The 12962-nt window shown below is 44.5% G+C and overlaps 1 protein-coding gene across 3 annotated transcripts in view; it reads right to left on the bottom strand.

The window, feature by feature from the left end:
- Window positions 1-5527: 5527 nt before the first annotated feature.
- The window catches only part of RABL6 (RAB, member RAS oncogene family like 6), a 47465-nt gene continuing 40030 nt past the window's right edge, over window positions 5528-12962 (bottom strand). For 2 of the 3 annotated variants that reach the window (XM_069747611.1, XM_069747612.1), the window contains exons 11-16: window positions 12654-12807; window positions 9491-9688; window positions 9199-9415; window positions 8824-8989; window positions 7835-7890; window positions 5528-6827 (exon numbers count right to left, since the gene is read on the bottom strand). In XM_069747611.1, coding sequence (XP_069603712.1) covers window positions 6627-6827; window positions 7835-7890; window positions 8824-8989; window positions 9199-9415; window positions 9491-9688; window positions 12654-12807 — 992 coding nt within the window. In that variant the 3' untranslated portion in view covers window positions 5528-6626. The remainder of the gene's footprint in view (window positions 6828-7834; window positions 7891-8823; window positions 8990-9198; window positions 9416-9490; window positions 9689-12653; window positions 12808-12962) is intronic. The other variant, XM_069747613.1, reaches the window with a different exon arrangement.

The following is a 12962-nucleotide window of genomic DNA, read 5'->3' as shown; positions in this document are numbered from 1 at the left end:
GAGCACTTCATGCTTCCATCAGCTGAAATGCTTTATGGAGATGAAAATTTCATTTTTCAGCACGACCTGGCACCTGCTCACAGTGCCAAAACCACTGGTAAATGGTTTACTGACCATGGTATTACTGTGCTCAATTGGCCTGCCAACTCTCCTGACCTGAACCCCATAGAGAATCTGTGGGATATTGTGAAGAGAAAGTTGAGACGCAAGACCCAACACTCTGGATGAGCTTAAGGCCGCTATTGAAGCATCCTGGGCCTCCATAACATCTCAGCAGTGTCACAGGCTGATTGCCTCCATGCCACGCCGCATTGAAGCAGTCATTTCTGCCAAAGGATTCCCGACCAAGTATTGAGTGCATAACTGAACATTATTATTTGTTGGTTTTTTTGTTTGTTATTAAAAAACACTTTTATTTGATTGGATGGGTGAAATATGCTAATTTATTGAGACAGGTTTTTTGGGTTATCAGGAGTTGTATGCCAAAATCATCAGTATTAAAACAATAAAAGACCTGACAAATTTCAGTTGGTGGATAATGAATCTATAATATATGAAAGTTTAATTGTAATCATTACATTATGGTAAATAATGAAATTTAACACTATATGCTAATTTTTTGAGAAGGACCTGTATAGGGCCCAGCTGGCGGATGATGTATATGGCACGCGACCCCACATAGCCATGTGCTGCGGTACTTTGGGAAAGCCGTCATCAGTTCTCAGTGTCGGGCGGGGGTGACAAGGGCCCACCAATAATATTGACGTTGGGGGGCCCACTTTTCGTCTGCCTATATCTCTATATAATATAGAGTGGTTAATGAATGAGATGCTGCTTTTTTCTGTACAGAGTGAATCAAGTGAATTATGCCAAGTACTGCCCGTACAGTGGGGTTGGGGGCCCACCAGGGGATTCCCCTGTTACCCTATGGGCCAGTCCAAGCCTGGCAGTGCTCCATATTATTCCAGGAGATCCGAGAAACCTGTGGTGTTTGTGACAATCTGCCGACACGGAGGTACCACCAGGTGTGCGGGTACTGTCAGAGGACACCTGCGTACACCGATACACAGCATGGCCTAATGTGTGATACCGTCCCGAGCCGTGTATCTAATCCCATCCTGTGTGATACTGTGTGCTGAGCCGTTTATCCAATCCCATCCTGTGTGACGCGGTCTGCTGAGCCGTGTATCTAATCCTATCATGTGTGATGCTGTCTACTGGGCTGTAGCTAATCCTATCCTGTGATACTGTCTGCTGAGCCGTGTATCTAATCCTATCCTGCGTGATACTGTCTGCCAAGCGTGTATCTAATCCTATCCTGTGATACTGTCTGCTGAGCCGTGTATCTAATCCTATCCTGCGTGATACTGTCTGCCAAGCGTGTATCTAATCCTATCCTGTGTGATAGTCTGCTGAGCCGTGTATCTAATCCTATCCTGTGTGATACTGTCTGCTGAGCCGTGTATCTAATCCTATCCTGTGTGAGGCTGCCGTACCACTAGCAGTATTTGGTCAGTATTTTACATCAGTATTTGTAGCCAAAACCAGGAGTGGAACAATTAGAGGAAAAGTATAATAGAAACATATTCATCACTTCTGAATTATCACCCACTCCTGGTTTTGGCTACAAATACTGATGTAAAATACTGACCAAGTCCTGCTAGTGTGACGGCAGCCTGAGTCTGCTGATCCGTGTATCTAATCCCATCCTGTGTGATACTGCCTGCTGAGCCGTGTATCTAATCCCATCCTGTGTGATACTGACTGCTGAGCTGTGTATCTAATCCCATCCTGTGTGATACTGTCTTCTGAGCCGTGTATCTAATCCTATCCTGTGTGATACCGACTACTGAGCTGTGTATCTAATCCTATCCTTCGTGATACGGTCTGAGTTGTGTATCTAATCCTATCCTATGTGATATTGTCTGCTGTGCCATGTATCTATTCCTATCCTGTGTGATACTGTCTGATGAGCCGTGTATCTAATCCCATCCTGTGTGATATTGTCTGCGAGCTGTGTATCTAATCCCATCCTGTGTGATACTGTCTGCTGAGCCGTGTATCTAATCCCATCCTGTGTGATACTGTCTTCTGAGCCGTGTATCTAATCCCATCCTGTGTGATACTGTCTTCTGAGCCGTGTATCCAATTCTAGCCTGAGTGATACTGTCTGCTGAGCCGTGTATCTAATCCTATCCTGTGTGATAGTCTGCTGGGCCGTGTATCTAATCCTATCCTGTGTGCTACTGTCTGCTGAGCCGTGTATCTAATCCCATCCTGTGTGATACTGTCTGCTGAGCCATGTATCTAATCCCATCCTGTGTGATACTGTCTGCTGAGCCGTGTATCTAATCCCATCCTGTGTGATACTGTCTGCTGAGCTGGGTATGGGGGTGGTTGGCATAGTTCAGTACTCAGATCCCAGGCAACCAACAGGTCTGGGCTTGTGCGGTGCTGCCGTGCGTGCCATTATGCACAACCGCTGATGTGAGGCCGGCAGCAGACACGTCTCGTCACCAGCGGGTCCTGTAACTATCACTCAACTTTGCCACAGCCCCGAAGGGCATATTAATCCATGATTGTTACCCCACTTTCCAGATGCAGACAGAATTGAGGATTGGTGAAATGATCCAAGGCCAGGATTCCTAGCGCCCGGCTCCATGGCCAGAGACTCTGCCTACGGCTGGGGTCACACTTGCCAGAAACTCGCATGAGTCTCAATACCCGGCACTGCCGCCAGTGCTCAGCTACACAGAAATATATGCAGCCGCACGCTCCGGTCCGAGTGCAGGCGGCAGTGCCGGGTATTGATGCCGGGTATCTCACAAGTGTGACACCGGCCTATACGTACTTATCATCACACACGGTCCAACATGAGCAATCAGTGTTGTCATAGGGTCATTTCATGGATCCAGTCAGTTTGTTGTGGGCACACTCTGGTAGTGACTCATGGGTAACGATAAGCACAGAAAGTGTTGTCATAAGGACGCAGATGCAGGGATTGGACCTGTATTATCACCAATACGTGGGGACTCCAAGCTGCACACGGACGCATACGGGGTGGCGGGACATGCACCGCCGCTCTCCCCAGATATTAGTGTAATTAGTTGATGCAATTGTAGCTAGAATTACCCACAATGCACTGCTTACTATGAGCCCCCGGGTCACGCTTCTCACAGCTATGGCATCGTTATCACTCAGGACGTAGAGGAATCGCCATTTCATGTATTCCACTAATACTAAATATAGAAGGAGGGGAGTGGGGGGGAGTTCCCAGGCGGCAAGAAAATCTAGGGTTTCCATAGCAACAGGTTTCCTCCGACCGCCGCACAAATACTGAAAGCGCTATATAGTCTACTCATTATAAGGAGAATCCGGGGTCCGGGAGGTGACACTACAGCACCTGTACACCAGGAGAGACCACCAAGGATGTGTGTACACAGTGACTGCACCAGTAAAATAGTGAGTGCAGCTCTGGGGTATAATACAAGATGTAACTCAGGATCAAGACAGGTAAAGTAATGTATGTACACAGTGACAGCACCAGCAGAATAGTGAGCGCAGCTCTGGAGTATAATACAGGATGTAACTCAGGATCAGTAATGTAATGTATGTACACAGTGACGGCACCAGTAAAATAGTGAGTGCAGCTCCGGAGTATAATACAGGATGTAACTCAGGATCAAGACAGGATAAGTAATGTATGTACACAGTGACAGCACCAGCAGAATAGTGAGCGCAGCTCTGGAGTATAATACAGGATGTAACTCAGGATCAGTAATGTATTTACACAGTGACTGCACCAGCAGAATAGTGAGTGCAGCTCTGGAGTATAATACAGGATGTAACTCAGGATCAGTAATGTAATGTATGTACACAGTGACTGCACCAGCAGAATAGTGAGTGCAGCTCTGGAGTATAATACAGGATGTAACTCAGGATCAGTAATGTAATGTATGTACACAGTGACTGCACCAGCAGAATAGTGAGTGCAGCTCTGGAGTATAATACAGGATGTAACTCAGGATCAGTAATGTATGTACACAGTGACTGCACCAGCAGAATAGTGAGTGCAGCTCTGGAGTATAATACAGGATGTAACTCAGGATCAGTAATGTATGTACACAGTGACTGCACCAGCAGAATAGTGAGTGCAGCTCTGGAGTATAATACAGGATGTAACTCAGGATCAGGACAGGATAAGTAATGTAATGTATGTACACAGTGACTGCACCAGCAGAATAGTGAGTGCAGCTTTGGAGTATAATACAGGATGTAACTCAGGATCAGTAATGTATGTACACAGTGACTGCACCAGCAGAATAGTGAGTGCAGCTCTGGAGTATAATATAGGATGTAACTCAGGATCAGTAATGTAATGTAAGTACACAGTGACTGCACCAGCAGAATAGTGAGTGCAGCTCTGGAGTATAATACAGGATGTAACTCAGGATCAGTAATGTAATGTATGTACACAGTGACTGCACCAGCAGAATAGTGAGTGCAGCTCTGGGGTATAATACAGGATGTAACTCAGGATCATTAATGTAATGTATGTACACAGTGACTGCACCAGCAGAATAGTGAGTGCAGCTCTGGAGGAGAATACAGGATGTAACTCAGGATCAGTAATGTAATGTAGGTACACAGTGACTGCACCAGCAAAATAGTGAGTGCAGCTCTGGAGTATAATACAGGATGTGACTATAAGTGTGTGTGTGTGTGTTAGGTAAATTTACGCTATCCCCCCATTCAGCACTTTGTCCTTTGTTGGATTTGTTCCATCTCTAATATAAATCTATTAATTCTGCACCAATTACAAGGGGTAATGTCCAGGTAACTGAGCGGGGGAGGTGCAGAGACTATCATTATAATAAATACTATAATTTCACCAGCGGCTACTACGGCACAATGGTGGGGAATCGTTCCCTCCCTGTATGCCTAATCTCTTGCAATATTTGGGAGATGTTCTCTGCAGTCCCAGGAGAAGTACAGCAGACGCAGGGTAGGTTTCCTTTGCTGGTTGGCTGGGTCCTGACACGGGATGTGGGCGCCTTCTCGGGACACAGCAGGATGGCCATTATAATAGTAGCAAGGCTTTCCACAGGCGATCGGCGGATTCCAGGAATGTCTATGCAGTGATGGCCAAAGACATGTCAATAAAGCTTTAATGGAGATTATGAACGGCTGTAGACAGGAAATGCGAACCCCGCGATCAATCAATATCCCTGAGGCGAGGGGCAGCGTGCAGGCCAATGGACCAGCGCCAGAGAAATAAAGGAAGAGTAGAGCCGCTCATCGCTGCAGAGGAAATTACACATCCATTAGTTTCAATGGGCATCCATGGTATCAGTCTTTGTAGGAGGGCTAACAGGAATCGAGCAGAATTCTGAATGCTGCTCTGTCTGTGACCTGACCTTACACAAAAGTCAAAACAGCCAATTGTCAGATTAAATCCCCAAATTCGCTCTACTGGGTCCGGATAAGACGCATTCTCCTTTGTGCAGTAATGGAGTCATAGAGATAATTTACAGCAATGTTTCTTTTAATGTGCATCCCACCCCAAGTTCAACAAGCAATACGCAGACATATTTGTGCAAATGTAGGACGTCGCCTCCGTACAGATATGTGCAGTGGCATCAAACCTTCAGGAGGTCAGGGCTTATAATAGTGGAAGAGCATGAGGACTCCTGTCTGGAGGATGGGGTTAACCGCAGGTTAGCCAGGAGGCATAAGACAGGGGGCAGGGGTGCTGGAATGAATCTGCTTCATGCCATTCTGCTTCTGACCTCACAATTTGGTCACCAATGATAGAAAGTACCCAACACTTCAATCACAAGGGGTAAAGGGGAGAAGACGGAGTGGACAACAAAAGAAAATACTGAACAACCGCACTACAAACACACAAAAAGAAAAAATGGAAAACCAACACCAGTCGCTTCTAAAAACCAATAATTCTCTGCCTCCCCCTTGAGAAATTCATTTCAACTGGGGAGTTCTTGGATGTATTGGCGTCCTGGTCGGCCTATGACGGCACCGTGGTAAAGTGGCTGCCTCGGCTGGGTGGCAGCAGTTGCCTTGTGTTAAAAACAATCCAGTAAATTACGGGACAGATTAAAAGGCGGGCAGAGAACTGATGGCCTCACTTTCCTGGAGAGGAATACCGACCAGGGGTCTAGTTCAGGTGGAGTGTTGCTGCAGAGACGCATGCTGGTCAGGGATGGTCCTCCCACGAGTTCACTAATGAGGAGACTGCAGAGATTACTGAAGTGAGAGGTGAGATCACGCAGAATGGGGTTTAGGTTGTTTTCTGGTTCGTACAGTACGGTGAAGGTCAGTAGTGACCAGAATGAATCCAGAGGACAGCTGAAGGTCTCAGAGCGAGCAAGACGCGTAAAGGCTTCCCCTCAAGGCTCCTCCCAATCCGAGCGCCGTCTTGTAGTGTTTCTTGCTTCCGCTGGGTGAGGAGCAATAATCCAGATCCAAGATGGGGGAGAAGATGAACCTCTTCCTGTTAGAGGTTGCTGCAGAGCACCACCATGCAGAAGAACAAGGTTGTGCTTGCTCTGGGTGGAGACAGAAGTGAGGGAGGCAGAGATCTCAATCCAAGGATGAGCATGGACAACCTAAAGCTCCTCATACTCCCCACCTGAGCTTGGCTTGCTGGGTTCACCTCCGCCCAGGAAAGCCTCCAGTTCATCGATCTCTTTCTTCTCTTTGCCTTTCTTGGGCTTTTTCTTCTTCTCGTCTTTGCCTTCCTCCTTTTCTTTCTCTTTGCTTTTCTTGTGTTTAGTCTTTTTCTTGGTGGACTTATCCTCTTCTGGAGCCTGTTGGGGAAATTAATGCACAACTGACATTACACACTGAGGATTATAGATATCAAGCTAACTTCAAAAAGGAGACCACCATGAAAACTCAGCTTTTACTCAGTTAGTCCCCCTCTAATGTATCCATTCAATTCCTTCCTTAACGTTTTAAAGGGTTATTACCCAAAAAACAAAAATATTGCTTATTCATTGTCAATGGAACTGATGGAAATTGTAAAGCGCTGCACTTGCCAGTCCCATAGGCAATGAATGGAGCAGAGGTCAAGCATGCACACCTCACTCCATTTAGGACGGGGATACAAATCCACAATATCACAATTGCTTGGAGCCCCATAGCTAAGGGATTACAGTACTTTATTTTATTATTTTATTTTTTTCTGGGGGGGGGGGGGGAAATAACCTCAGAAGCACAACACTTTTCTCCACATTCTTAATATCGTATTGAAATACCTACAAACATTTTGATCATTTTTGTTCAGTGTAAACATATCCACCAAGAGTTGATTTTTTTTTTTACTTCTGCACAATAAAAATTGTTTTTGTGACTTCATCTTTTGAGTTTTTTTTCATTGAAATTTTAGCTTTCTTAATATTTTGAGTATGCAGCTGTGCAAGGGCTTGTTGTTTTGTGGGATGAGTTGACGTGTTCATTTGATTACATATAATATTTTGATCTATTTGCACTTCATTTGTTGTAAAATACAAACCAGCAAATCTTCCATTGTTTTTTATGGTGTTCATTAAAGTGGATAAATCGTGCAATTATTTTATAGCTCTAATCATTATGGGCATGGGAGGTTCTTTTCTGTCTAAAGGAGGTCAGAAGAAAAAGGCTGCAAACTGCAGACCCAAACTGGAAGAATGCCATTGTCACGGTCAAAATAGAGCTGTCTAAGCTTTCTGACCCGAGCACAATGTCCTAGAGGACAGGCGGCTCAGTGGTTCCTATCGGGCGGAGAAATAATACGTTACTGTCAGAGATGTCCTTCTGGAAACCATTTTCTTACCTCCTTCGTTTTCTTTTTCTTCTTCTTTTTCTCCTTGGAGACATTGCTTTCCTTATCTAAAAGATAAAAGGAGACATATCTATTAAAGGAGCTGCCCAAATAAAAAACTCTCTTCCATTTACCCTATTAGGGAAATCTGAGTTAAATGGGTTGTCCAAAACAGAACTATTGACAACCTATCCACAATGTATCAATGTATGAGGCGAACCACAGCAGCCCCTTGCATTGCTTAGCGGTCACTTTCACAAGGAGGTAAAGTGTAATAGCCACTAAGCAATATATGGGGTTTCCATGTTCCATCCCTGTACATCGCTTAATTTTGGCCAGTCTCATGGTCATCAGTCCTGGACAACCCCTTAAAAAAAAGCGGAGAACAAGAACAAGGATTTTCTCGTTGCAGAGCACCCGTCCTTTCCTGCTTTCTCCATCCCTTGTGATGGCGGCTGCAGGAGAATTGACCAAACACAAAAATGACATCTGATTGTTCAGGATCCCTGCAGTTGCATCCTTCTAACTGAAGCCACTGGGGTGGGATTCCATAAATCAGTTGTGTCCAGTCAGGTGTTTAATGCCAGAGGTGGAAGCCACTGATGCCAAAGCTGTGCAATTTGTGCAGCCATCCGACGGGCGTACCAGAGTCAGTGTCTGAGAATAAGCTCATAGAAACCTATGGAGTCAGGTTCCCTCGGATGTTTCTGTTCCTGGCTGCATTGAAGGAAGAAAAAAGTGATGACCTATTGTACGGAACAATCCTCTACTAATATACTTTCAATTGGATACGAGCATCGTTTCACATGACCACACAGCCTTGAGACCAGCGCAGGGGATTCACCCCGTTGGAAGATGCGGTGCCAGGAAGAAGTGGGTCAACATGGCGTTGCAAAAATAAATACAAACCACTATGGAGGCAAATGTACCGGTATTTCTTTTATTCTGTGACACTGGATAGCCATAATAAAAGAAGTATAAATTGCAACTCCTTCACTCACCTTCCTCGCCGTCCTTGATCACGTTTTCATCAAACCCCAACCCAAAGAGATCGGAGGCTTGCCTCATCTTGAAGGACGTCACGGCGCTCTTTACTGGCTGTGTAGGGACAGAGGACGTTTCTTCGCTGGAGCTTTCGGACATGTTATTCAGCACTGGGAAATCCTCCTATGGGACCAGAACCTTATGTCATTGCATTGAAGGGATTTTAGAAACTTCAGCTACATTTCTGCAGCCTTTTTAGGTGGGACATAGCAATAGATGATTGGTGGGATGCCAGATCTCCACGGATCTGACATTCACCTCTCCAGATGATAGCCCATCAATATCAAAGAAATTCACTTTGGTACCTCTTAGTTTCTTTACTTAGGACTGACCTTAGTCTTTGATACTTGGTTGGAGTCTTCGCTGTCAAAATCAGGGTCATCCATGACAAACGAAAGCATCTGTTTGGCTATGGGCCCTTCTGGATCGCTGTCAGAATCCTCCTGAGCTTTTGCTTTACTTTTCTTGACTCTGATGGACTGACTTGACGTCGGTAGCGTGTCCTGTTTCTCAGGGCGAGTTTGAGGCGCTGAGGGTTGAGTGGGTTTCCTGCAACAAAGATATAAGTAAATATTATGGAATTGACTGGAATTACCATAGGAGAGTTCATTTGACATCTCTCACCATGAGAATAACTCGGTGTCAATGTCTTCATCCCTGGCGATGTGCACAGGGGCAGAGGTATCCTCATCATCACTGGACAAGGTAATGTTTTTACTAGGGATGACGGCCAGAGAAGATTTGGCAGCTATCCTGTCGTCAGGATCCAAGTCATCCTGGAAGCCAGCGACCATGGGGTTTGTCCCAGGTGCATCCCCATCACTGCAACCAGATAAAGGGAGGAAAATCATGTCAAGTGTTGGAAAGATTTATATGAAATTTAATATCAGGTGCACCACAATTTAATTGATAATATATTAATAGTAACCAAGGTGCCACAGAATGCATGGAAAGAAGCTATGCACAAATTGAGAAAAAGACCAATGCATAGAAACCTGTGCACACTCGTAAAGTTAGAAAAAAATTTTTTTTATTAACCCTACGTATTCCTGTTTAACTGAAATAGGAGGGTTCATCGTCCATGGGACATCTACATTATTTGGTGACACTGTTCCAAATATTTGTGTACCTCCTGTTTCCTCTTTTTTGACATAGCCTGTATGATCATCAGTGGTACTGATTTTCTCAATGAAGCAAACTTGGTTATGTTGATATAAATCACTGGCAGTGGTACTATCACTTCTCCTGACCTATGTACCATGTTTCCCTTCTCTAATTTAAGTCTAATGGCTGTTTCATATTAAGGGTAGGTGAGTGAGTCTGCCTATACTTATTAGTGGTCTCTAGACTTACAGTTGTGACCAAAAGTATTGACACCCCCGCAATTCTGTCAGATTATACTCAGTTTTTTCCTGAAAATGATTGCAAACACAAATTATTTGGTATTATTATCTTCATTTAATTTGTCTTAAATGAAAAAACACAAAAAGAATTGTCCTAAAGCCAAATTGGATATAATTCCACACCAAACACAAAAAAGGGGGTGGACAAAAGTATTGGCACTGTTCGAAAAATCATGTGATGCTTCTCTAATTAGTGTAATTAACAGCACCTGTAACTTACCTGTGGCACCTAACGGGTGTTGGCAATAACTAAATCACACTTGCAGCCAGTTGACATGGTTTAAAGTTGACTCAACCTCTGTTCTGTGTCCTTGTGTGTACCACATTGAGCATGGAGAAAAGAAAGAAGACCAAAGAACTGTCTGAGGACTTGAGAAACCAAATTGTGAGGAAGCATGAGCAATCTCAAGGCTACAAGTCCATCTCCAAAGACCTGAATGTTCCTGTGTCTACCGTGCGCAGTGTCATCAAGAAGTTTAAAGCCCATGGCACTGTGACTAACCTCCCTAGTTGTGGATGGAAAAGAAAAATTCAAGTTCAAGCTGCCCTGCAGTCACAGGGAACAACAGTGTCAACCCGAACTATCCGTCGGCGTCTGAATGAAAAGGGACTGTATGGCAAGAGACCCAGGAAGACCCCACTTCTTACCCAGAGACATAAAAAAAGCCAGGCTGGAGTTTGCCAAAACTTACCTGAAAAAGCCTAAAACATTTTGGAAGAATGTTCTCTGGTCAGATGAGACAAAAGTAGAGCTTTTTGGGCAAAGGCATCAACATAGTTTACAGGAGAAAAAAAGAGGCATTCAAAGAAAAGAACACGGTCCCTACAGTCAAACATGGCAGAGGTTCCCTGATGTTTTGGGGTTGCTTTGCTGCCTCTGGCATTGGACTGCTTGACCGTGTGCATGGCATTATGAAGTCTGAAGACTACCAACAAATTTTGCAGCATAATGTAAAGCCCAGTGTGAGAAAGGTGGGTCTCCCTCAGAGGTCATGGGTCTTCCATCAGGACAATGACCCAAAACACACTTCAAAAAGCACTAGAAAATGGTTTGAGAGAAAGCACTGGAGACTTCTAAGGTGGCCAGCAATGAGTCCAGACCTGAATCCCATAGAACACCTGTGGAGAGATCTAAAAATGGCAGATTGGAGAAGGCACCCTTCAAATATCAGGGACCTGGTGCAGTTTGCCAAAGAAGAATGGTCTAAAATTCCAGCAGAGCATTGTAAGAAACTCATGAAACAAGTAGAAATACACTGGCGCTCTGCTGAAATAAAGATGGGTGGGAGAAAGATATAAGAAAGGAACCAGGTACAGCTGCTGGTGATGGACAGGGTCTGTGCGGCACCCTGTATATGGGAAAGATAGTGAAATGATAGTAAGTGATCACCTGCGCTGTAAGGTGTAACTAAAGCTGAGCTCTAGAGTTGTGCATGGGGGCAACACATTCAATAATGGCCTAAAAAGAATGTAGTTATGCACTTACTAATGCTGCAGTGAACGTAGTCTCCAGGTGCAGATGCGTCGATCCCCCCCAAAATAGTGGATCGGCTCCGTGCTGCAGGATGAAGAGGCCGGGGGATGGCGGTAGCGCCCAGATTCCCACACAGCAGCTCAGGCAATCGGATACCGGGGACAGGTTATGCTAAAACACGTTTACAGACTCAAGTGGCACTAGGAAATTTCTCCTTAAAAATAGCATATCCTGTGAAACGGCAGGAGTAATCTATATATTACAGTGTCCTTGCAATAAAATATATTTAATTATTAACACCTTACAGCGCAGGTGATCACTTACTATTGTAAGAAACTCATTGATGGTTACCGGAAGTGGTTGGTCGCAGTTATTTTGGCTAAAGGTTGTTCAACCAAGTATTAGGCTGAGGGTGCCAATACTTTTGTCTGGCCCATTTTTGGAGTTTTGTGTGAAATGATCAATGTTTTGCTTTTTGCTTCATTCTCTTTTGTGTTTTTTCATTTAAGACAAATTAAATAAAGATATTAATACCAAAGAATTTGTGATTGCAATCATTTTCAGGAAGAAACTGAGTATTATCTGACAGAATTGCAGGGGTGTCAATACTTTTGGCCACAACTGTATAATCAGCTTCTTAGTTGGTTAGTTGTGGCCAATTTGATGTCTGATTTCATGTTCTTTTTGTCAAGTCATTTTAATAGTTGTATTAAATATTATGTTTTATAATTAAACTGACCTAGCGGGAGCTGAGGAGAGTGCTCCCTCAACTTAGGTGCTTTGGTCGCTATCTGATCTGTGCCCATGTAACCACCATGACATAACCATACATCCTCAATCCTCTATGGAAGGCAATTTGTGATGTACAAATTCATCTAGTTACATTAAGGGGTTAAATTCAGACACCCACCTGTCGCTGTCTCGCCTTTGTCTCAGAGACGCCCTCGTTAGATCTCTTTGTGTTGAGCTATCCTCCAGGAAGCTGCGATCTAAGCTGTCTTCAGGCACAAAGTCTTCTACGCTCTGCACCCTCATGGGTCGTTCTGCAAGTGATGGGATCTCTGCTGAGGAACGAGACAACACGGAGTCACTGGACAGAAGTAAAGACAGGCCAAGGATATTAGATTCTGTCTGGTGAAATGATCAGCCAAAAGGACAGGTTATTTGTAAGGAGGGGATAAGCGGCCTCAGATACTAAGGCACTGTTCAACTAAAAAAA

Source organism: Ranitomeya imitator, chromosome 2, assembly GCF_032444005.1.
Source record: "Ranitomeya imitator isolate aRanImi1 chromosome 2, aRanImi1.pri, whole genome shotgun sequence".
NCBI lineage: Eukaryota > Metazoa > Chordata > Amphibia > Anura > Dendrobatidae > Ranitomeya > Ranitomeya imitator.
The sequence above is the reverse complement of the archived record's forward strand: the minus strand, read 5'-3'. Positions and strand labels throughout refer to the sequence as shown.